Source organism: Penicillium odoratum (genome assembly GCF_028828045.1).
Source record: "Penicillium odoratum strain IBT 22623 chromosome Unknown utg000003l_segment0_segment0, whole genome shotgun sequence".
Taxonomy (NCBI): Eukaryota; Fungi; Ascomycota; class Eurotiomycetes; order Eurotiales; family Aspergillaceae; genus Penicillium; species Penicillium odoratum.
The window spans coordinates 1,569,242-1,590,900 of record NW_026643145.1 but is presented as its reverse complement, the minus strand read 5'-3'; the positions used below and the strand labels follow the sequence as shown (position 1 = coordinate 1,590,900).

Below are 21,659 nucleotides of genomic sequence, written 5' to 3'. Positions count from 1 at the left end.
AAGGCTCATGCGTGACGTTAAGAATCTCCACTTGGAAGCGACCCTCTAATAGCGACCAGCTTCAAGGATAGAGAAGGTCATCATCAATCTTCATGTGTAAATCATGTATTGCATGGTAAAGAGCTGGCGACTAGAAAAATTATAGTTCACATGATAAGGCATTGAGGTCGCTGGCACTGGTCCAGATAGGTGCTATCACAGGATTGATTTGCAATCTCTCCTGGCTGACGTTTGACACCTTCAATCTGGATACTCTGTTCCCCTTCAGCGTGCCACCATCGAAGGCGCTGGATTTTGATACTCTGAATCTCTTGATAATCAATTTCCCACTTTTCGCCGCTCAACGAAATGACCGTCTCGGCCTGTGGGAAATGAAAGTCGGGAAGATAAATTTCCGTCGGGGCATCTGATGATGTCGCTTGGTTGGCTGTCAAAGACATGGTGAATCTGCAATTTTGAAGGTCGAAGACGTGATTTTGCAAGGTTCCGCTCACAAAGATTGGACTTGGGCGAATGAACGCTTCCGCTGCACGGTAGCCCTTCGGCTGTGCAGGCTCCTCGCTAGAAATTGACGGAGATACCAGGGCACCCTTAAGATTGCGTGGACCAACTTGAGATTCTCCACTGCTATGGCTTTCAGAATAAGCAGGGGATTGTGGGTTGAGTGATCGGCTAGTGGTCCGTTCCGGCAGCTCCAAATCATCATGGGAATAGATAGACAAATCTTCTCCATTCCATTGATCTCCCCATTCGTGATTATTCTCGGTTGCATAAACCCACAAAGTGAATCCATTTGAGGTGCTTCCTTCAATAGCAAAGTGGTTCGCGTCCATTGCACTTGTTTGGCTGCTATAGTCTCCGGTCTTATAGGCGTATTTCTCATCCATGTCGTATGGAATTCCAATTTCCGTGAAGACCATGGGGTGATCGCCCATATATTTTAGACTTTCGTCTCGAAGGAATTTAAGTTGATCACGAAGACAATTGCGAATGGCTGTTTCACCAATTTTGACAGCAAAGGCCGGGGCCCAGTATTTCCCTCGAAGAACACCGATAACATCAACATTGTACAGTCGGTTCCTAGTACGATCAGCACGGTCATCTAATATGGGGGTGGGGCTGATGTGCTCACCAATGCTTCGTGATGAGGGTCAGGCCGTCATAGAAATGAACGGCATGAACCATGTTCGGGTCGTCATCAATGGTTCCTTTCAGATCCGGTGGGACCTCCATCACAGGTGGCTGGCACAACATGATGGCTTCCGGCCAGATATTGCGGATCGCATCTCTGTATGCTCGATAGTGCTCCAAGAAGTACTTGTTAGTGAACTTCTCGTAGTCCAATTTCTCGCCCGTCGTGGGGACTTTTGAAAAGTAGTCTTTTTGTAGCAACGTGTCTGTCGACTGGTCCCACACTCCATGTTGCGCCCAGATACATTCGCCGAGCTTCCAACCGCTATCTCTTGTCCATCCATATTTGCTGTCATCGTGAGTCACGTCCAACCAAGCCTTTACGCCCTCTGGATCAATAAGCTCTCTGCCTGTTTGGTGAGGCCCAAAGCTACCAAAAGCCCATGTTGTTTGCTCACAAGCTCGTCCGGAACCAGTGAGAATCGCCTGGAAAGCGGTTGGGGATGTTCCGAGCTGCAGCTGTTGCTCAGGTGGAATCACGGAAATGTCTTGCACGCCAATCAAACCTCGATGGGGTTCATTCATGCTTTCCCAACCGATGACCACATCATGTTCGAGATCAGCCGCTTCATGAATCTTCCGGGCAAGGTATTTACAAGCAGCGATAAAGTGACCCTGCAGATAATCCTGAATGTTGACTCCGTCGATTATGGCTTTGGGCGCAAAATCTCGCCCAGCCCAAAAGATTGTGAACATTGTCTGACACACCAGTCTAGTATAATTAGTACTCCAGATCATCTTTGGGAACTCAGCCGGGTTGTCAAATGTGTTGTGAACAAGAGCTGCCTGAGTTTTCTTGAAGCTTTTAGGATCAAAGCCTGCTGCATATAGGGTCCACATAGGCGCCCCAGAACCGCCTGACAGACGTGACCACTTTTGATGATAAGTTACACGCCATTTATCGTTTTGAATCATTGAAACTTACCACATCCTGATGAGGGTCCATGAAGACATAAAACTCATATTGCTTGGCTATTCTCAGGACCTGGATGGTGAATTCGACCCACTCATCATCATAGATACCCGGACCAGCATGCTCAATGGCTTCCCAAGTAAAGATATACCTGATTGTGTTGTATCCCCATTTGCGCAGTCTCTTGAAATGGATATGCGAGTCTTCAAGGGAAAACGGTCTTCCAACGAAAGATACATCGTCCGCCTCGAAGAATTTGTCAGACTTGAAAGATGGAATGTCCGGAACTTTAGGGTATTTGGCGTCGCCAGCCACGTTAATACCCCTGAGAACAATCTCTCGACCCTGCGTGTCACGAAACGACTTCCCATCGATATGGAGACGCAAGGAGCCCATCTTCACAGGCGATACGGAGGACAAGAGCAAGGGCTTGGATGAGTATATTGGGTCAAAGTCTATCAATGTCGCATTCGTTATTCGCCTTGGTTATGTGTATCGTCTGACTTTAATAGCAGGTGAGCCCAACAAGCTCCGGCATAGATCAGCAGCTCCGCGGTCGGGCAAGCCTACCTACAGAACAAGGAAGATCCACCGATATATTCCTGAATAGGTGGAGATTCCTACTCGATGGCACTAGATTTGTGGGCAAGGCTTTAAGTGGCCAGATGACAAGATAATAAAGCACAAGGGATACAGAAACCAAGCGGTGAAGTCAGGGAGTTGATGGGATGGGGGCAGAGGATGTGCCCGATAAGTCCGATAAGGTGACGTATCGATAGTAACTTTCGGCGCTAACCGATTTGCGCAATTGCTCCACCAACACACTCGCACCTCCCCCGCTACTCTCATGCGCGCCTACCGACAATGTCGACCAAAAGCGCGCTAAAGGCGATCCGGACCGCTATTGATGCAAAACAGTTTGAAACAGCGGCTGACAAGGCTCGCGATCTGCTGAAGGAGGATCCTGAGAATTACAATGCGTATGTCGCTGAGATCAATGTTTGGCAACGCATGACCTTTGGGACTCACTTTTTATTTTGCACAGGAACCTCTTTCTGGGTCTCGCAAGTGATAAGCTTCGAAAAGTTCAAGATTCGGAAACGGCTTACCTAGCTGCAACTCGGATCAAGCCGAAGGAACGTCCTGCTTGGCAAGGATTGATCGGGTTGTACGAGAAGCAGGGCGGTCAGAAACTAGACGAATACCACGATGCTGTTCTTAAGCTTGGCCTGATACTTGCTGATTGGTACGTATCTCTGGAGTTTTGTTGATACGCGGTGAAAGATGAGCTAATGGACTGCAGCGATGAACAAGAACGTTGCCAAGATTTGGTCAACAAATACCATAAGCTCGCCAGCAAGTCTGGGTCAAAAGCTCAGCTCAAGAAAGCTCTAGAGTTGCAGCTTCCTACCTCGGAACTTTACAGCTTCCTTGAAGGGCGTTTACCCCATCCGTCCCACACCTACCTCCGCTTAATCGAAATTGCCGAACCCGAAGAAAATGAATACATTAATCGTGAGATCGGAGAGCGCAGGACTCGCCTGGGAGCACGTATCGAGACAGTCACAATGGAAGTGAAAAGAGAAGCGTTCAAGAGGAGTTCACTGGCCAAGCTATACGAAGGCATGATCCAGTGGTCCAACGATGATGCAGTTCGACGCAAGTACGAGGAGAAGCTTCTCCAGAGGGCATACGACGAGCTGGAGGTGGTTCCGATGAAATCAAAGCGGTCGAAAAGGAACGAAATTCTCCGAGCAGCTCAGGACATGGTCATCATCAAGCATCCATTCGAGCTTGCATGGAAGATTGTGCTAGAGTGGAAAGACATTGAAAGCTACTCCGAATGGGATGTAGGCGTGGTGCGAGAATTCATCGAGTTCTTTCCTGTCACGGGGCTATCCAAGGTTCTGAAAGGTTTTCTTGCTAGTGAGCTTTCGCCATTTCCCCAGGAAGAGAAATCGGAACAAGATAAAGAAGGCAACGACAGCGAAACCCCCGAAGAGAGTGATATACCTGCTGACAGGTTGATTCTCATGGCTGAGGGCCTTGATTTGGCTCGCGACTCAATAATTGCGCATCGGATCATGGCCGACCTCTACCTTTCCATGGAGGAGCATGCCAGTACGGTCGAGGTAGCCCGCAAGGGCCTGCTCAATGTTATGGAGCTTGGTAGACTCACTACCATGAATTTAACTAACACAACCGACTCGTTGAACATCACGCTCGCCAACTCTTTGATCCACTACCAGTCTCCTCGGCATCATCCAGAGGCAAAAGCGCTTTTTGAACAAGTTCTCGAGAGAAAACCAACATCCACAAGCTGCCTCCTGGGCATTGGACTGATCTCAAAGGTCGACGAGGATTACCTAGCTGCTGTGGACTTCCTGCAACGTGCATTGGAGCGTGATCCGTCGAATATATTGATTCGTGGAGAGCTGTCCTGGTGCAAGGCACTGACCGGTGATTTAGAAACGGGTCTTAATGGCCTCCAGGATGCGTTAGAACGCCTGGAAGAGGAGAAGTCCCGGAACCAGGACTTTAAAGCCGAACTGCTCTACCGTATTGGATACTGCCAATGGGAGCTGGATCCATCACCGGCTGCCAGAAAAGACCGTAACGGGGCCTACGCTAGCTTCCTTGCATCTATCAAAGCGAACCTGAACTTTGCGCCAGCATATACGAGTCTTGGTTTCTTTTACGCAGACTACAAGCGTGACAAGACTAGAGCGCGTCGATGCTTCCACAAGGCATTTGAACTTTCGTCTTCGGAAATTGAAGCAGGAGAACGCCTTGCTAGAGGGTTCGCTGACCAAAAGGAGTGGGATCTTGTTGAAGCCGTCGCACAGCGAGTGGTAGATTCGGGCAAGGCCAAGCCTGCTCCTGGCTCAAAGCGCAAGGGCTATAGTTGGCCATATGCGGCACTTGGCACGGTGCAGATCAACAAGCAGCAATACGCGAAGAGCATCATCTCCTTCCAGGCAGCTTTGCGAATCACACCTGGCGACTACCATTCATGGGTGGGTCTAGCGGAGAGCTATCATCATTCTGGTAGATACATTGCTGCGACCAGGGCCTTCGAACATGCCAAGGAAATGGAAGACACTCTGTCAAGTGAAGAACGTGAACATATTTGGTTCGCAAGATACATGCTGGCTAATGTCAAACGTGAACTTGGCGAATATGACGCTGCGGTTACTAGCTACGAGGATATCCTGAGTATGAGGCCCAATGATGTTGGTAACTCGATTGCGCTGCTTCAGACACTAGCAGAAAGCTCGTGGAAGAGTCTACACTCGGGTCTATTCAACGATGCTGCGGAGCTTGCAGCGAAAACCATTCGCGTGGCTCAACCCCTTGCAGAGATTCGTAGTGATATTTTCAACCTGTGGAAAGCCGTTGGCGATGCCTGTGCCAACTTCTCTCACATTAAGAAAAAGATAGGGAAACTGTCTGCTTCTGCATGCAAAGCTCTATTGACCACTCAACTTGAGCCAACGTCGCTGGATATCATGACTGAGCTTGATGGCGTGGGCCAAGACTGGCTCGAGTCTAGTGAAAATGCTGTTTCATCGGAAACATGTATTTACATGGCTATAATCGCATACAAACGCGCTATCCACGTTTCTAGCAATGATAAACATGCGCAAGCAGTTGGATGGTATAATCTTGGCTGGGCTGAATTCCGCGCATACCGAAGTGTGCCGCCGTCGCCTGGAAGCAATGGAAAGCGGCCTCGAAAGTTCCTCAAAGCGGCAATGCGGTGCTTCAAAAGAGCGATTGAACTCGAGGCTGGCAATTCCGAGTTCTGGAATTCACTCGGTGTGGTTACGACAAGCCTGAGTCCCAAGGTTGCCCAGCATGCGTTCGTCCGGAGCTTACATTTGAACGAGCGGAGCGCGCAGGTGTGGACTAATCTTGGTGCGCTCTACCTGCTGCACAATGACATTCAACTTGCAAGCGAGGCTTTCACTCGTGCCCAGTCTGTTGATCCGGACTACTCCCTGGCGTGGGTTGGCCAGGGATTCCTTGCACTTCTATATGGAGATTCTAAGGAGGCACGGGGTCTCTTTGCACATGCATTTGACATCTCCGATTCAGCTGCTATGCTTCCCAAGCGCCAATACTCATTGACTCTGTTCGACCATCTCCTTGCTGACACTTCTGCTTCTAACGAAGTCTCGCAACTGATCCAGCCGTACTTTGCTCTTCACCAATTGTGCATCCAGGATCCTTCGGATCTACCGTTTATGCATATTTCTGCTTTACTGGCGGAGCGAATGGGCGAAATTGCGGATGCAGAGTCTAGCCTGGAAGTTGTGTGCTCGAGTATGGAAGCCGAGTACGATGAGTCTGAGTCTTCATCTGCGCTCTCAAAGTTTGCTCAGGCTAATGCAGATTTTGCGCGTGTGCTCCTTGCACGCCATGCCTATGACCAAGCGGTGGAAAAGGCTGAGACTGCGCTCTCACTGTCAGGTGACGAATATGGCAATGATTTCGAGCCCGAAGCTCGCACCAGGCTTCGTCTGTCAGCCCACTTGACAGCTGGTTTGGCTTACTACTTTACAAAATCAATGGACAGTGCTATCGACATGTTCCGTGATGCTTTGCAGGAAGCTGAAAATTCCCCCGATGTGGTCTGTGTCCTTGCGCAAGTCCTTTGGGCCAAGGGTGGTCAGGAGGAAAGATCAGTCGCTCGTCAGCAGCTTTTCGATTGTGTTGAGAGCCACCCGGACCACATTGGCGCCATCGCTCTCCTTGGTGCGATTGCGCTGGTAGACGAGGACAGGGATGTGATCGATGCAGTGGAGTCTGATCTCCACAGTATGGTTACTCGGGACGACATCGATATTCACGACCGAGGCAAGCTCCTCAAACTTTTGGCTGCGATTTCTGCCAAGGGGTTGAACGAGGATGCTGTGCTCCCCGAAGACCTGCGACAGATCAAAGAAGCCACTGCAGCCATTATGCTGTCTCCTGGCCAACCACAAGGCTGGTTGGAGCTTTCTACTGCGTCAACATCTCCGTACCCAGCCGAAATGGCTGTCAACCGAGCCCTCCGCGCCGTGCCTCCTTACGGTAAACTTGACGCCACCGATCTCAGCCAGAGCTATGCCCAGACTGGCAAGGCCAGTGATGCTTTCAGATCCATCATGATCGCGCCATGGAGACGCGATGGTTGGGAAGGTTTGGATCATGCTTTGACCTGTTCGGCGTGATCAGTTTCTAAGCCAAATTCAAGATTCCAACGTCGGTTTGTATTCTAAAGACGTCACATACCTTTGAGTTATCAAAGTTTAGCGAATAACAGCATAGCCTTATGATATCCTCCCCGTAGAAAGTATCAGCGTCTTCTCGTACCTCCATCCGCTTGCGCTTCCTCTGCCGCCATTGAAGCGATTCGCTCCAATAACCTTGACTTTCTACCTTCCTTCCATGGCCTATCTAGCGCCTCGATCTTCCCTCCAAGCAAAGTAGCACACCCGGGATCCAGAAGAATTATCCCCCTCGCAACTGTCACGCCCCGCAGCAAAAGTTTCCCTCCGACAGCCAGCTTCTCAAGCGAAAGACCCTCCATCTTCTGCATCTCAATCGCCATAGCTTTTGTCCCAGCTGCATCCTGAATAATCAATCGATGCGGTCCAGAGCCACTGTTACCCGACGCGGCAGGGTTTCCTGAACCATTGTTCTCCGCTGCCTCTGCATCCTCGCCCACAGAGATTGTGCGCACAATTTCACGCCCTCGAATCGCTTCACCGCGTTCTACGCGCTCAATTGCTTCAACTTGGCTCCAAAGGCTGGTGCCTATGTCTTCGATGTCGAGAACTTGGACGGGGATTGGGCCTTGTAGGCGTCTTTCTTGTATCCTTGGGTCAGAGACATCGCTGGGAAACACGGAGGTCGGGTTTCTAGAGAGAGATTCACGAAAATCGGAGCCGAGAACGCGAAACAGAGCTGTCTTGATGAGGGCGGGTGCGGGGAGATTACGCTGTGCGCTGGAGGAAGCTAGGAAGCTGCTGAGCCATGTCGGAGATATGCACAAGCCTGTAGAGCTCTGGACTTGCGCTGTAATCTGTTCCGCGGACATGATGAGTTCAACGGAAGTAGGTGTATTGGTTGGGCTAAATCAAAGAGTTGGAGTAAAAGTTGGAGACCAAACAAGGAAGCACGGACCACCGCTTAAAACAGTTGACCTGGTCTCTCTCGCGACTCCGCAACTCTCTATAACGTAAACATCATGTCCACGATATCTTCTCCACGTCCGTCTATTGCGTCTTCGCGGGCAGTTTCTCCAGCTCCGCCATCATCTCGCCCGTCCCTCGATGTGCTGAACACGAACGTCGGCGGCGGCCTCAGTGCCTCTTCCACCCCATCGACTACCCGCGCGATCTCACCAAACCCCCGACGGAATCGTTCGGCTTTGCGAGATTACTACAACTTGAAACCACCAGGTACCGACTCTAGTACTGGACCTTCATCTCGATCTCGCAGCGTTCCCAGAAACACTGACGCGGGAGATATCTCGAACCCGACGGCTCTATCCTCAGGGACAGAGCTCGACAATGAGGACTTCGATCCGCAACGCTACGTGGACCATCTTCTCTCGACCTCCTCACTATCCACCATTCTCAAAGCGGAAAACACACTTGTTGGAGATATCCGTACCCTGGACGGAGAGCGCAAGGCCCTCGTCTACGATAACTACTCGAAGTTGATTCGCGCCGTCGAGACAATTGGCAAGATGCGGAAGAGTATGGATGAGCGCGGCGCACCATTAACAATGACCAAGACTCTGGGACCGGCTATTGCGTTCGTGGCAGAGACGGCCGGTGGCCTGATCAATGAGGGGGAGGAGCAGCGGAAGCGGATAAAAGAGGCGCGGGCAAATGAGCCGGCGCCGGAGAAGAGGGCTGAAAAGGAGACTGTAAAGTGGGTGCTTTCGGCACCTGGGCGATTGGCAGGTCTACTGGGAGAAGGACGACGGGAGGATGCGGATAAAGACTGGAAGGAGGTTCAGCAGCTTCTGGACGCCTGGGGTCCGGTTAAAGGTGTTGCTGAGATCCGCCAGGCTTGTGAGAAAGTCATGAACCAGAACCAAGAAGATTGAGTGAGCTATAGTGGAGGATCTGCCATATTCGTGGTTCAAGATTCCCAAGGCACTCTGCAATCGCTCTTCTGAGCAACCACCAACCCAGCTTCATGGGCTCATGCCGCTCGGTACGAATATCGTCTCGGCTAATTGCTGGTCTATATACGAGCTTGGTACGCAGCACCGTGACCTAAAGCCAACTCGGCGTACAGAAGCCATGATTTTGTTTTCATAGATACCCAAGCAATGGCATTAATAGAGCAAGCTATCATCATAATCATCATCATCATTCATAGGTCATATCGCGTCACTCAAAAAGCTCAAGGCCATCTCACGCCTTCAAATCCTTACTCGAATACATACTCGCCTTCAGCCCATACTCATTCTTCGACGTGATATCAAGCAACGTATAGGCATCACACTTGTAATAAATGGGCCCCTTCCTCGGATCATACAGCCCCTCGCCCTCCAACATCCCCAAAACCTTCTTCACATCTTTCTTATCACTAAAATCCTCCGTGTAAACACAGATCAAACGACTCTTATCAGTTTGAGACCCATCATCCGCCGCAACCTTAGCATCCGCCCGGACATCACCGCTATCCAAAGCCATAACGAGAGTCCTCCATGTCTCATCGACATTCCGCGCCGACGGAAACAACATCCACTTTCCAGCCGTAATGCCCGTCTCGCGCGCCAGTGCCAAAATGTTCTGTTCCAGATCACGGCGAAGCGCTGTAAGTTTGCGCGTCAACGCAGCTGTAGTCTTAGCACCAGACTTATCATGCACCGCGCGTAGCTCAGAAAGTGTTTCTTCGAAAGCGCGGAGGAGTTCGGTACCCTTTTTAATGAATGTTGGCTCGTCGCGTAGTTTCAGAGTAGCGGAAAGGTTTGCTTTTCCGCGTGCCCAGATCCAAGGCTCTTTATGTGACAGCACTGTATTTGACGGGGGCAGTTGGGAGAGGAAGCTGTTGGTGGATTCGTTTGCGCCACGTTTGTTGCTAGGGAGTCGGCCTGACTTGCTGGCGTCTTGATCGGGGTCGGATTCTGGGGGGTTTGGTGTAGGTGCGCGTAAGTCATTTTGGATGGTTGAAAGGAGCTTGGGGTGATATTGTGACCAGTATGGTTCGACGTCGTAGGTGGCTGCCTTTTCTTCTAGTTGGGCTTGCTCGGATTCGTCGCCTGTTGGTGGATGGTAAGACTGTAGGTTTGAGATATTGTGGCTTGGAAACTTACCATAGAAGCTTGATTCGTCAGAGAATATCTCAGTGAGATCTGTGTTGCGCGACATGGTGGTATGGGAGATGTGGATCAGGAAAGCATGTTTGTGGAACGTAAATCGATTGTCTGCAATACTCCGGCATATGAAACTTGTCTTGGCAAATATTGCGTGAGGGTTTACTTAGAAAGTTGAAATTAGGTAAATACCAGTTAGATCTGATGATCTTGACTCAATTGTAAATAAAAAGTTATTGCTAAGAGCCGATAGGTATTGCCAAGGTCAGTCAATTTAAGCAACTTTTCTTTCCGCGTTCCTGCGATAGCATAAGGGTTCCCCGCTCCAGCCACCTGACCAGTGCGCCATTTGTCGGTTAGTTTACTCATCACATGGATCCTTCAATTGCCGATGCATGTTCATCATATTGAGCCGTGGCGAGCTGAAGCTGAAGCTGAGCCTGAGCGGGCGAACTATCGATTAGCGGCGCCGCCTGGCTCCACAGATCTACCCCTGGGAATCTAAGATCGGATCAGTTCTTTGGATCTACAATCCCGCAACAGCAACTTGCTTGGGGCACGCGTTGAACATTGATTGGAATACACAATGATGTCACCGTGCTGCAGCATGATCTATAAAACATACTTGGGGAACCAAGCCTGCAGATTTGCAATCTTCACGATTCCCCAAATATCCCCCTTGCGTGTTGCATGAACTACATGTTATGCACGCCGTGAATCCTGTGTAACCCGGCCTTTCCTATAACAGAATAGATTGTCGAACTATCAGCTCAGCTATGACTTAAACTTGCATAGCATTGTTGCGAGGGAAGTTGCAAGGGAAGATGGAAGCCCTGTTCTTGGGTATAAATATGCCGTTCAGTACGCCGATTCAAAGCATATCCATCGGCCATTATCATTTGTGCCATTGGTAACATGGTTCCGCTTCGGGCTACTCTTTGGCTGGCTAGCCTACTTTCTCTTCATCTGGCCTCCGCCCTGACCGTTCCACAGAAAGTCTTGGAGGATAACAGTGACATCTTCCAAATCTCTGAAGATGATCTGTCATCGAATGCAACTGCGATTGAAGAGTTCGATGTCTCAACGTTGACACTCGACAATCGAGCGTGCGAGAATTTTAACCCCACTGAATGGGATTACGATGTGGCCATCATTGGCGGCGGTCCTGCAGGTTTGGCTGCCTCAATGTCTCTAGGCCGGGTAGCCCGCAAATCTATCATGTATGACTCGGAGAAATATCGAAACGTCCAGACACGATACATGCACGATGTTCTTGGTCAAGATGGTACTTTTGTCTTCCCATGTTTTCTAGAACAGACAGCTGACTCTATCCAGGCCAGGTCCCAGCGAGATTCCGAATTGCAGTTCGTGGTCAAATCGATGAACACTACAGTGATTACTCTTTCCGCGCAACTCGCGGTACCGAAGTCACCGCCATTCAGCCTCTTAACAAGGGTTTCCGTATCTACGACAGCAAGGGTGGGAAGATGACTGTTCGCAAGGTCATTTTGGCTACTGGAATTACAGATGTCTTGCCAAATAAGCCAGGCTTTGTCGAAGCCTTTGGTAAGGGCCTATTCTGGTGCCCATGGTGTGACGGATTCGACTACAGAGACAAACGAATGGTCGTAATCGGTCGACCAGGCAAGCTTGCCAGCGCCATTGGATCTGCCATGAACATGAGGAAGTTGACCACCAAAATTACAATCGTCGCTGGCGGCAGGATTAGTGATGCGGATAAGGCAGCTGCCGAAGAGAGATGGCCTGGATGGCAAACAGTCATCAAGACAACGTACGGGATTCCCATTCATGAAGTCGATGTCACACGGATCGACAGAACCGCCACAGGAACTGAGCCGAAGGATGATCAATACAAAGTCACTCTGAATGGCTCGCCATCCCAGCTGATCACGGAGGGTATTCTTATTAGTGCTGATACTAAGCAGACCGCCAGTCTGCATAAGCAGTTGCATCTGCAGATGGATGGAAACTCTATTAAGGTCCAGCCGAATATGGAGACGAGTCTGGGCGGAGTCTATGCTGTCGGAGATGCCAATAATGATGGGAGTACTAATGCCTATCATGCCATGTGGAGTGCTAAGCGTGCTGTTGTCAATGCTCACGGTAAGCATGAGTGTCATAGATTTCATGGGTCAATGCTAATGGGAATAGTGGCCATCTCCAAGGAGGAATATCTTGAATCTGCTCCCAATGCCCTGGCGGCAGCTATGGGCGGTGATGAGGAATTCTACGAGCGCCAGATTGAGGAGCTCCAGTGGATGATGGGTAATGACGTGGAGGAGCTTTACAAGGCCTTTGGTGGTTAAGACGGATATTTGAGTGGACGAATAGCAAGAGATACTTATATTGGAGACTGTGGGGATGGAAAGGAACAGTCTTTGTCCAATGATGATCAAATTCCAATTATGTGAGATATTTCAAATTCAGAATGGATCAGAATGGACTCTCTATATAATATCGGAGGTCTCAATATGCAAATTCAATCCGAGTCTGTAGGAGCGGATTAGGAGAACTGTGTACTAACAATCATTCAGTATCAATAATCCCCGGCCACACCTGATCCACAAATTGAATTATGTCCATCTTCAAAGCTGCTGGTTGTTCAAGTGCCGCGAAATGGCCCCCCTGGTTTAGATTGTCAAACTTCAATCGATCTCAAGTCTACTTAATGGGGCCGGTGTGTAATCGTACCTTTTCATGCTGTCCCCAATAGACTAGGTTGCCCGTCGTCTCAATCCAAGACCGAGGCAAAGGAGCAAGTTCCTTTGGAAAAGACGAAAACCCAAAGGGCTTTTGAATATACCAACGAGGATTATTCGGAACGGGCACAGGTGGAGGTGGGAAATTCTATACCCTTAGATACATCCTGCCAACGCTTGAACAGAAACTTACCTGGCGATATGTATATATTGACCGAGGGAACGTGTCAGTGAGCCAATACAAAGTGACTGACTCGAGAATTTGCTCTGAAGATAAAGGATCATCAACCCATTCGAGGAATTTCTCACCAATCCTGTACGAGTTAGCGAAGGAATTGCTCATTTCTGGGACGTCGTTCTAACCATGCCAGGAGTGCCATTGGACTTGTCGAGACAACATGGCCGATGGTACTTGGTCGAGTACCATGTTCAATTCCATATGCAAAGTCCAACATTCTGAACCTGCTCTGTCTTTCGATACCTCGTTTCTCGGCGTCACTAAGGTGGTCGTCCACCATACCCACGGGTCGCCCCATGAAGCAAACATTGACTTTTTGTATAAGTATGTCTCATGTTTAATGATAGGGATCACTCACTATGTACAGCTGTAACCAGTCTGGATTAGCACAGTGATCAAAATAAACCATGAATATAAGCCACCAACCTTTACAGCTCTCATGGTCAACGGCCAGGTGTCTAGCAACGATACTGCCGATATCACCACCCTGTGCGACGTAACCACTTTCAAATCCAATATTTTTCATCAGTTGGTCTAGTACACGTGCGATGTCTTTAGTTCCAAAGTCTCGGTCGAGCGGTGGTCCAGACGAGAAGGTGTATCCCGGCATTGAAGGAACAATCAGATGATATGGTAAGTTGCTTGGTGTGTATTCTTCCTGGAACAGCTCGAGCATAGGAAGGAATTCTAGAAAGTTTCCTGTCAGGTTTGTTAGTATATTAAATTTGAATCATTGTGGTGGTACTTTGAATCATACCTGGCCATCCATGGCACAAGAGTATGGGAATTGCATCTTTTCTTTCTGAGAACACGCCCACAAAGTGAATCAACATTCCCTCAATCTCGGTGGTCCATTGTGGAAAGCTATTGATACGATCCTCGGTTAATTTCCTGTCAATAATTTAGTTCTCTTTGATCGATTCCTCATATGCAACCTTGGAAGTTGCTAACCATTTGTAGGATCTAAGCCATAGATCCTTCATGCTAACCAGCCAGTCAGTGGTAACGCCATATCGTGAATCTAACTGCGAATTCTCGTATGTATGTGGGGCAAGCTTTGCTAGCTTGATGAGCGTCTCTAGCTCGTCCACTTGTGCCCTGGGAATCGAGACTGTAAACGGTGTTGGAGAGACCTTCGCGGTAGAAGGGAGAGTACCAAATGGTCGCGACATGATGCCAAATTCCTCGGAGACTATTCTCAAAGACTTGATGTATTATTTTGTATTAAAGAATCCATGTCCACTGTCGATGGTCTGACTCGTCATGTGATAAATGCGGGGTGCGGTTGCCTTGGAGTTGCCGTTGTGCCGTGTTGCCTGTTGCAGCTTCATTTCAAGGCACGTGGGTCACTCTCTTTAGAGTTAAACGGAAATTGTTGCAAGTGGAGGGCAGCATATGTCATTCTGAAATATTGCGCTCAATATTATCCCGGGGCTTGTGACGTCGAGTGGGCTAGTGAGGTCGAGTCCCAAAAGCTACCCCTGTAACTCTTTCAGTCCTCAATGGTTACTATAAGCAAAGGTCAGTAAGTAAAAATTGCGTCCTCAGCGTTTATTCTTCACTGACATTATCATGAGGATGCTCAAATTGCACCAAGCGCCGCATCAAATGTGACCGTGGCAAGCCATCTTGTCAGAAATGTGCTAAAAAGAGCCTCGAGTGTCCTGGATATGGATCGAAGCTCCGGTGGGCTGGCGGTGCGGCAGTACGCGGAGATTTAAAAGGGCTCCAGGCCCGAGCTATCGCAGAGTCATTACAAGCAAGTGAGAGTATGCTGGCCAAGACTGAACCACTGGGCAGATTCTCTTCACAAAAGCCAGTCGACGGGGTTGACTATTACGACAAGATTATCGCCCCACGGATGGTCTGGTTTGACTCTGAAAAGAACATCTACCGTCGCTATATTCTACCTTTAGCGCAGACAAACGAATGCGTTCGTCTGGCTATCGAGGCAGTCTCCGCACAACATGCGGTCGGTGACCTAATAGACAGTGTTCCCGAAGAGGTACGACTCGAGGCACAGACTAATGTCACGCATTACCGAAACGAGGCTGTGAAAAGGATCACCGACTTTATCACCAATGTAACAGACCAGGTTGCCAAAGATGAGGAATTCGGTCTGTATGTGGACGATGCGGAATGGATCCTGGCCACAATGCTAGTCCTGTCTTGCTATGAAATGGCGCACTCGGGCGCCGAAGCTGCGGAATTCCACAGGAAAGCAGCTCGCTCACTGGTGGCCACTCTTTCCATGACCGATCACCGAAAGAGCAAGTTCTTGCCCTCGATGAGAAACAAACTCTCAACCTATGAGGTCTTTGGCTGCACAACATCCTTTGATCTGCAGAGTATACAAGATGCCGTGCTCTCCGATCCTGCAGATGAAATGGAGGGCGATGATGAGACAACTCTGTTCTCTGGATTTCTCAACATGTTGCACGAGGTCACCATGATTGGGCGATGTGTTACAGCCCCATCCGGAGCTTGTCGTGATTGGAAAGCAGAATTTGAAATCACGCGCGGAGTCACCTTGATGGCAATTGGTAGACATTCCATCAAGACACCCGCTCACCGTCGTGACCTTATCCGGCTCGTGGACATTCATTACAACGCTGCTCTTCTATACGTTTTCAGATGTCTTGGTCCCGAAGCTTTTGGTGATGTGGAGACAACGATTTCAGATCTCTTACGGCAGGTCAACGCGATGGAAGACATAGACTATTGGGTTCAAAATCTACCATGGCCTCTATTTATAGCGGGCACCGAAAGCTATGGCGATCCTGATAGACAGATCGCCATTTCCCGGCTATACATGAGAATCCGGTATGTCACCGGCCTTCGACATTACCAGGATGTGCTGAGTTTCTTGGATGCATTTTGGTCTGGTGCAGAGACTGACTGGCAAGTATTAGCCAGAGATTGGGAGGCATCGGGTAGAAGAATATTAGCATATTGAATATTAGATAAAAATGTGATTATAATGAATTTAGCATTGAATTGAAGAAGTTTAGATTCTAATTTGTCTGTTATCTGCGGTTGCCTACCAAGTTCTGCCTAAAAAGCCACTCGGTGATCATTACCCCATTTGATGGCATAACATCATGGCACAGGCCTTTATGATACTTCACTTTCCCAAATAGTCGGTCAAGCTTGAATCGTCAATAATTCTCACTTGCGTCTTTCCTTAGTTGATGTCGTTAATAGATATTTCGCACTCGTCATCACCGAAATCGTCTTTCGGCTCTATTCTTATCGGGCTATGTCGTCACCGGTAAACACTGGAGTTTTCCAAACTCTCGAGACCGTCAAGAACCAAGTTATCATTCGCGACAGTATATATGGCGAGCATATAATTACCGAGCCCGTACTCATCGATCTTCTCCAAAGCCCAGAACTATTTCGTCTCAAAGGCGTCTGTCAACATGGAGTGACCGCCCTTCTCGGCTTCGGTCCCAAAGTCACACGTTTCGAACACTCAGTCGGTGCATTCCTGCTGGTCCGCAAAATCGGAGCCACCGTGAAGGAGCAAATCGCCGCTCTACTTCATGATATCAGTCATACCAGCCTGAGCCATGTTGTCGATTTCGCACTGTCCAAACCTGGAGAGGGCAGCTACCACGAGGTCCACAAGCACCGCTACTTGCAAAGAACCAACTTAGCTCAGATTCTCACTCAGTACGATGCCGGATACGTGGAAGCGTTCGACGAGGATTTATTCCCACTGGTAGAAAAGTCGGCTCCACAGCTTTGTGCCGACCGACTTGACTACTCGCTCCGTGACGCAGTAGCATTCAAGAAACTCAGTCTCAAGGATGCGCAGAAACTCTATCAAATATTGAAGGCACATCCATCTGCTACTTCGCCCAACCGTCTCCTTGTTCTCGATGACCCCCAGCTCGCGTTGTCTCTTGCTCGGGCATACTTGGCAACGGACCGAGATGTCTGGTCAAACCGTGCCCATGCCGACATTTATAAGAGAACGGGTCGTATTATCCGTGAATTGGCAGACTCTGGACATGTGAATGATGATGCGCTCTGGAGTATGTCAGATGATGAGTTCTGGTCGTTACTTCGCCAGGGTGCGACTCCGGAGATTCTTTGTGAAATGGATAAGCTTGAAACAGAAGGTCTTCCTAATGAGGAGAATTTACTTCTTCCGGCAGCCGCTAAGATCCGGACGATCGATCCCGATGTTTGTCAGCGATTGGAGCAGGAGCCTTTGCCATTGTCGGTTTTGCTTCCGGAATGGGGTGTGGAGCGGCAAGAATATATTCGCAGTCGTGAATTAACGCGGGAATGCCGCTCATGCTGTAACAGACAATAAGTACATATTCCAGTTGTGGCCACATGTATACACCGCTTCTCGTTCAATACTATAAGATATAATATATTTGCACTTCCCAGATTCTCTCTTTAAGTGCCGTTTTCGGTTTAGCGGAACAATAAACTCGAACAAAGATCTATTTCAGGTCTAGCGCTGGTCGTCTATCTTAAACAGGTAGTAAAAGTGAGAGCGATCTACAGTTGGCTGTCAACAATTTAAAGTCATGACTGATCCATCGGATCATTTCCAGGTTTATACATGCATGTAATGACAGGCAAATCGAAAGTTCTGGTTATTGGAGGCGGGGGAGTTGGCGCCATTGTTGCTCTGAATCTACAATCTGGGCACCAGACAGAGCTCACTCTAGCTCTAAGATCCAACTACATAGCTGTTCAACAAAATGGCTTTGAAATACAATCATGCGATCATGGAAAGCTAATTGACTGGCGGCCTTTTAAAGGTAAAATTCGTACTGATGCCTACCAAAATAACACTAACATCAACACCAGTTGTCGACACAATTCCAAATACCTCAGGTGATGAAGATGCTTTCAACTTCCTTGTTGTTACAGCAAAGAATATTTCCGGGGACGTCGATTTGATCTCGCAGATTTCATCCGCCGTCACTCCTGGAATCACAACAATTGTTCTCATACAGAACGGACTCAACATCGAACGGCCATATCTCGATAGGTTTCCGAATAATGTAATCCTGTCGGGCATCAGCATGATTGGATCAGAGGAAACCAAGCCTGGCTTCATCAACCATACATTCAGTGATCACCTCACAATTGGATCTTTCCCCAACCCCAATCTTGACCCTATTGTAGAAGTCGAAGAGGCACAGAAATTCGTGAGTATCTACTCAGCTGGAGGGAAAACTCGTTGCGTATATGATAAGCATCTTCTTTGGAATCGATGGAAGAAACTTGTCTACAACTCGACCATGAATCCTATATGTGCTATCACAGGATTGAATGCTGGAAAAATCAAATTGGCGGGTCCTTCAATCTCTGCGCTGGTACATGATGCTATGCGCGAGATTGAGGCTGCAGCAAAGGCGTCAGGCTATGAGCTTCCTGAGGACATTGTTGAGTTCATGTCAAATATTGACAGTCCTGAAGATCAGTTCGCGCCAAGCATGCTTCAGGATGTTAGAAAGGTACTTCACTGACTCTGTTGTCTGGGTATATTGGCTGACTAGTCTCAGGGTAACTCTATTGAGTACGAGTATCTTCTTGGAGAGCCATTGAGGGAGGGGGAAAGGCTTGGTGTGGCAATGCCTGTCTTGTCTACATTATATGCGTTGTGCTCGGCGATTCAATGGCGTATTAAAGAGGAGCGAGGCTAATAAACACACTCTATGCTGTTTCTACGCATAATTCCAGAGTGTTTTCTATGGAGCGCGGTACATATGTATCGTACCCTGCAGCTTCAGCTCTCAAAGTACATAACTTGAACAGAAACAGTTACTCGATAAACCAAAGTCTGAAGTAAATTTGTAATCTAATTTCATGTATCAACTATTAATCTTGAACTCTTCACAAATAGCCTTCCCAAATCTTTTAATTGCTTCCGATATCTGGGGAACCGAAGCACTTGCAAAGGTAACACGGAAAAACATCTCACAGCCATGTGCCCCATCTGCTCGAAATGCGCTTCCTTTACAGCACATAACGCCCATTTTCAATCCCCTGGAATAGATTCTATCCTCAATTTCAAGCATCGTTTCAGACTCAGACTTGGCCGTGCTAGGAGCCAGCGGATGTGCCCGCCAATCAATTTTGATCCAATGAAACATACCAGCCTTTGGAGTCTTCCAAGAACAGATCTTAGGAGGAAAGTAAGTTTCGCAAGATTCGAGCATAACATTGAGGCGTTGAGTGTATTTGTTTTGCAGGTGTATGAGCCATTCAATGAACCCCTCGTGGCCCCAAACCTCATCCAAAAGCGTATGTATAGCCAGCTGGGAAAGCCCACTCGGGCATACAGTGGTAGCATCATGGAGGTATAGAATGCGAGAAATTATCTCGGCAGACCCTGTCATCCACGAACATCTCAATCCGGGCGCAAGGATTTTAGAAGTCGAGTCTAGACGGAGAACTCGTCCGGAACTATCCAAGGAGAGGAAGGATGGGATAAGATCGTGAAGAAACGATTCAACCGCTTCTTTGGCTAGAGGCAGTGAGTGATGTTCTTTTGGGGTAGTGACTTTTTCAGACCCAAGCCGCAGGAAGTAATATGGGTCATCTTCGATAATGTACAGATCATGTCTCTGGGCAACAGCATAAATTTCTCTTCGTCGTTGAAGGCTCTGCGTAACACCAGTAGGATTCTGACCTGTCGGGATAAGGTAGAGCAGGAAAGGCTTCCTACCTCCTCGCTGGAATGGATCCCACTCCGAAAGCAGTGAGTCAAGTTTGCTTGATGACATGCCTTGATCATCCATCGGGACACCGACAGTCCGTAAGCCGAGAGGTCGTGCTGCTTCAATCGTGGCAGAATAAGTGTACTCTTCAGTGATGACAAAGTCTCCTCGATCGCAGAACGTTCGGAAGATACAGTCAATAGCTGAGGTGGTTCCTGCCGTCAACGCGCATTGCCAGTCCGAGTAAGGTGGATTGTGCACAACATCAACATGTTCGGTCAAAAAGCGAATGAGTTGCTCGGATCCTGCACTATAGCCGTAATTGAGGGAGACGGCGAGGTCGAATGTGGATTTCTTCTCTTCGATGTCGTATTTTCCAATGGATTTGGATTGTGCATAGTCCAATCTATCTTCAAAAAGCCCTGGACTGGTTGGAAAGTCCAAAGACATTTTGAGAAACGGGAAGTATTCCGGAGAAGGTCTTCCAGTACCTAGACTGATGACATCCCCGTTAAGCTCAGCCCCTGCGGCTTTCAGAGTTGCGGCGCCACGAGATCTAGCTTCGAGATTGAGACGATGTTCAAAGGATTGAGCTGATGGTTTTCGAAAGCATCTGAGACTCTTGAACATCTCTGCAGTAGTGATAGGTGCAATTGATCCGGTCAACGGTTGTGACTTTAGTCTTTGAGCTGAAATATTGGAGAAACATAACGTGGACGACATTGCAGGTCTTGGTGGAGTACACAAAGTTTGAGTTGAATTTTCGACTTGGGTGTAAAGGTCATTGCACACATGTGCAGGCTTTATGTATATTTTGCTCTGCGGATATCAGATCCACTTTAACATCTAGTTTATCATATTTCCTGGATATTTGCAGTAGAGATAATGAATTATCGAATGTTCTTCGATTTCATACCATTTTGGGTTAGACTAAGCGTTTTCTCAATAGAATTACTGTTCTTGGTAAGGTTAATCAACAAATCTCACATTTTGTACCTTATCGGGTCTATCTACTTGATTTCATAACAATGCTCACCTCTCGCGGCTTTATATGACGAAGAAACCCCATGAAGCTGCCAGGTGGGCAGATGTATATAATTCGTAATCTGAAATCCCTCCACTCTCGGAAGAAGGCCAGAATGACTTTACCTAAATTGTGGGATTTGTTTTGACGAATTTATGTTTCGGCTCCACATCATGCACAGCTTGAATACTCAAGTGCTACGGTAAATACTAAATAGCAACCCATTTCAACGTGACCATGGACATACTGAACATCTAGAGATTTATTTACTACCCTAGGACTCTGTGGAACACAATATATCATATGACTTAGTGCATCCACAGGTGCTTAAAATGCTATATCTTCTTTCTGAGGGTCTCAATGCTAAAAAGACCATACAGAGTGATATGGAGCCGAGTATATTCCCCCACATTTTCCCCTTCATTACCCCGCAAGACACGCAATCCACGGATGGAACTAACCAACTTCTGTGTAGTATAATTCAAATGGGGCCTTTCTATTGGAGCAAGAAGCTGTTATTCTTACCCCTGAAGTGCTTTTGATGAAATAATTTGCCTT

General features: G+C 48.2%; 11 protein-coding genes across 11 annotated transcripts; 6 read left to right on the top strand and 5 right to left on the bottom strand.

Moving 5' to 3' along the window:
- Positions 1–146: 146 nt before the first annotated feature.
- On the bottom strand, positions 147–2,500 carry N7520_003837 (sterylglucosidase 1; the record flags this gene model as incomplete). Its single annotated transcript, XM_057137772.1, has 3 exons — positions 147–1,080; positions 1,133–2,064; positions 2,117–2,500. 3 exons carry the CDS (start codon positions 2,498–2,500, stop codon positions 147–149), a joined length of 2,250 nt encoding a protein of 749 aa, XP_056998237.1.
- A 468-nt stretch (positions 2,501–2,968) lies between these two features.
- On the top strand, positions 2,969–7,320 carry N7520_003836 (SKI complex subunit tetratricopeptide repeat protein SKI3; the record flags this gene model as incomplete). The annotated part of the gene is made up of 3 exons (XM_057137771.1): positions 2,969–3,084; positions 3,150–3,350; positions 3,408–7,320. The coding sequence occupies 3 exons, from the start codon at positions 2,969–2,971 to the stop codon at positions 7,318–7,320; spliced, it is 4,230 nt and encodes a 1,409-aa protein (XP_056998236.1).
- Positions 7,321–7,445: 125 nt separating this feature from the next.
- Positions 7,446–8,189, bottom strand: N7520_003835 (OB fold domain-containing protein; the record flags this gene model as incomplete). Its single annotated transcript, XM_057137770.1, has 1 exon — positions 7,446–8,189. One exon carries the CDS (start codon positions 8,187–8,189, stop codon positions 7,446–7,448), a length of 744 nt encoding a protein of 247 aa, XP_056998235.1.
- Positions 8,190–8,339: 150 nt separating this feature from the next.
- On the top strand, positions 8,340–9,209 carry N7520_003834 (COG1/VPS51 family protein; the record flags this gene model as incomplete). Its single annotated transcript, XM_057137769.1, has 1 exon — positions 8,340–9,209. One exon carries the CDS (start codon positions 8,340–8,342, stop codon positions 9,207–9,209), a length of 870 nt encoding a protein of 289 aa, XP_056998234.1.
- A 313-nt stretch (positions 9,210–9,522) lies between these two features.
- Positions 9,523–10,482, bottom strand: N7520_003833 (DUF1917 domain-containing protein; the record flags this gene model as incomplete). The annotated part of the gene is made up of 2 exons (XM_057137768.1): positions 9,523–10,373; positions 10,428–10,482. 2 exons carry the CDS (start codon positions 10,480–10,482, stop codon positions 9,523–9,525), a joined length of 906 nt encoding a protein of 301 aa, XP_056998233.1.
- Positions 10,483–11,342: 860 nt separating this feature from the next.
- Positions 11,343–12,754, top strand: N7520_003832 (NAD(P)/FAD-dependent oxidoreductase; the record flags this gene model as incomplete). Its single annotated transcript, XM_057137767.1, has 2 exons — positions 11,343–11,712; positions 11,763–12,754. The coding sequence occupies 2 exons, from the start codon at positions 11,343–11,345 to the stop codon at positions 12,752–12,754; spliced, it is 1,362 nt and encodes a 453-aa protein (XP_056998232.1).
- A 220-nt stretch (positions 12,755–12,974) lies between these two features.
- Positions 12,975–14,557, bottom strand: N7520_003831 (epoxide hydrolase family protein; the record flags this gene model as incomplete). Its single annotated transcript, XM_057137766.1, has 8 exons — positions 12,975–13,073; positions 13,140–13,295; positions 13,341–13,461; positions 13,511–13,697; positions 13,744–13,752; positions 13,812–14,084; positions 14,143–14,276; positions 14,337–14,557. The coding sequence occupies 8 exons, from the start codon at positions 14,555–14,557 to the stop codon at positions 12,975–12,977; spliced, it is 1,200 nt and encodes a 399-aa protein (XP_056998231.1).
- A 599-nt stretch (positions 14,558–15,156) lies between these two features.
- N7520_003830 (uncharacterized protein) lies at positions 15,157–16,341 on the top strand (the record flags this gene model as incomplete). The annotated part of the gene is made up of 1 exon (XM_057137765.1): positions 15,157–16,341. The coding sequence occupies one exon, from the start codon at positions 15,157–15,159 to the stop codon at positions 16,339–16,341; it is 1,185 nt and encodes a 394-aa protein (XP_056998230.1).
- A 303-nt stretch (positions 16,342–16,644) lies between these two features.
- On the top strand, positions 16,645–17,709 carry N7520_003829 (uncharacterized protein; the record flags this gene model as incomplete). Its single annotated transcript, XM_057137764.1, has 1 exon — positions 16,645–17,709. One exon carries the CDS (start codon positions 16,645–16,647, stop codon positions 17,707–17,709), a length of 1,065 nt encoding a protein of 354 aa, XP_056998229.1.
- A 475-nt stretch (positions 17,710–18,184) lies between these two features.
- N7520_003828 (ketopantoate reductase family protein) lies at positions 18,185–18,883 on the top strand (the record flags this gene model as incomplete). Its single annotated transcript, XM_057137763.1, has 1 exon — positions 18,185–18,883. One exon carries the CDS (start codon positions 18,185–18,187, stop codon positions 18,881–18,883), a length of 699 nt encoding a protein of 232 aa, XP_056998228.1.
- A 345-nt stretch (positions 18,884–19,228) lies between these two features.
- On the bottom strand, positions 19,229–20,707 carry N7520_003827 (aminotransferase-like domain-containing protein; the record flags this gene model as incomplete). Its single annotated transcript, XM_057137762.1, has 1 exon — positions 19,229–20,707. The coding sequence occupies one exon, from the start codon at positions 20,705–20,707 to the stop codon at positions 19,229–19,231; it is 1,479 nt and encodes a 492-aa protein (XP_056998227.1).
- Between the last annotated feature and the right edge of the window lie 952 nt (positions 20,708–21,659).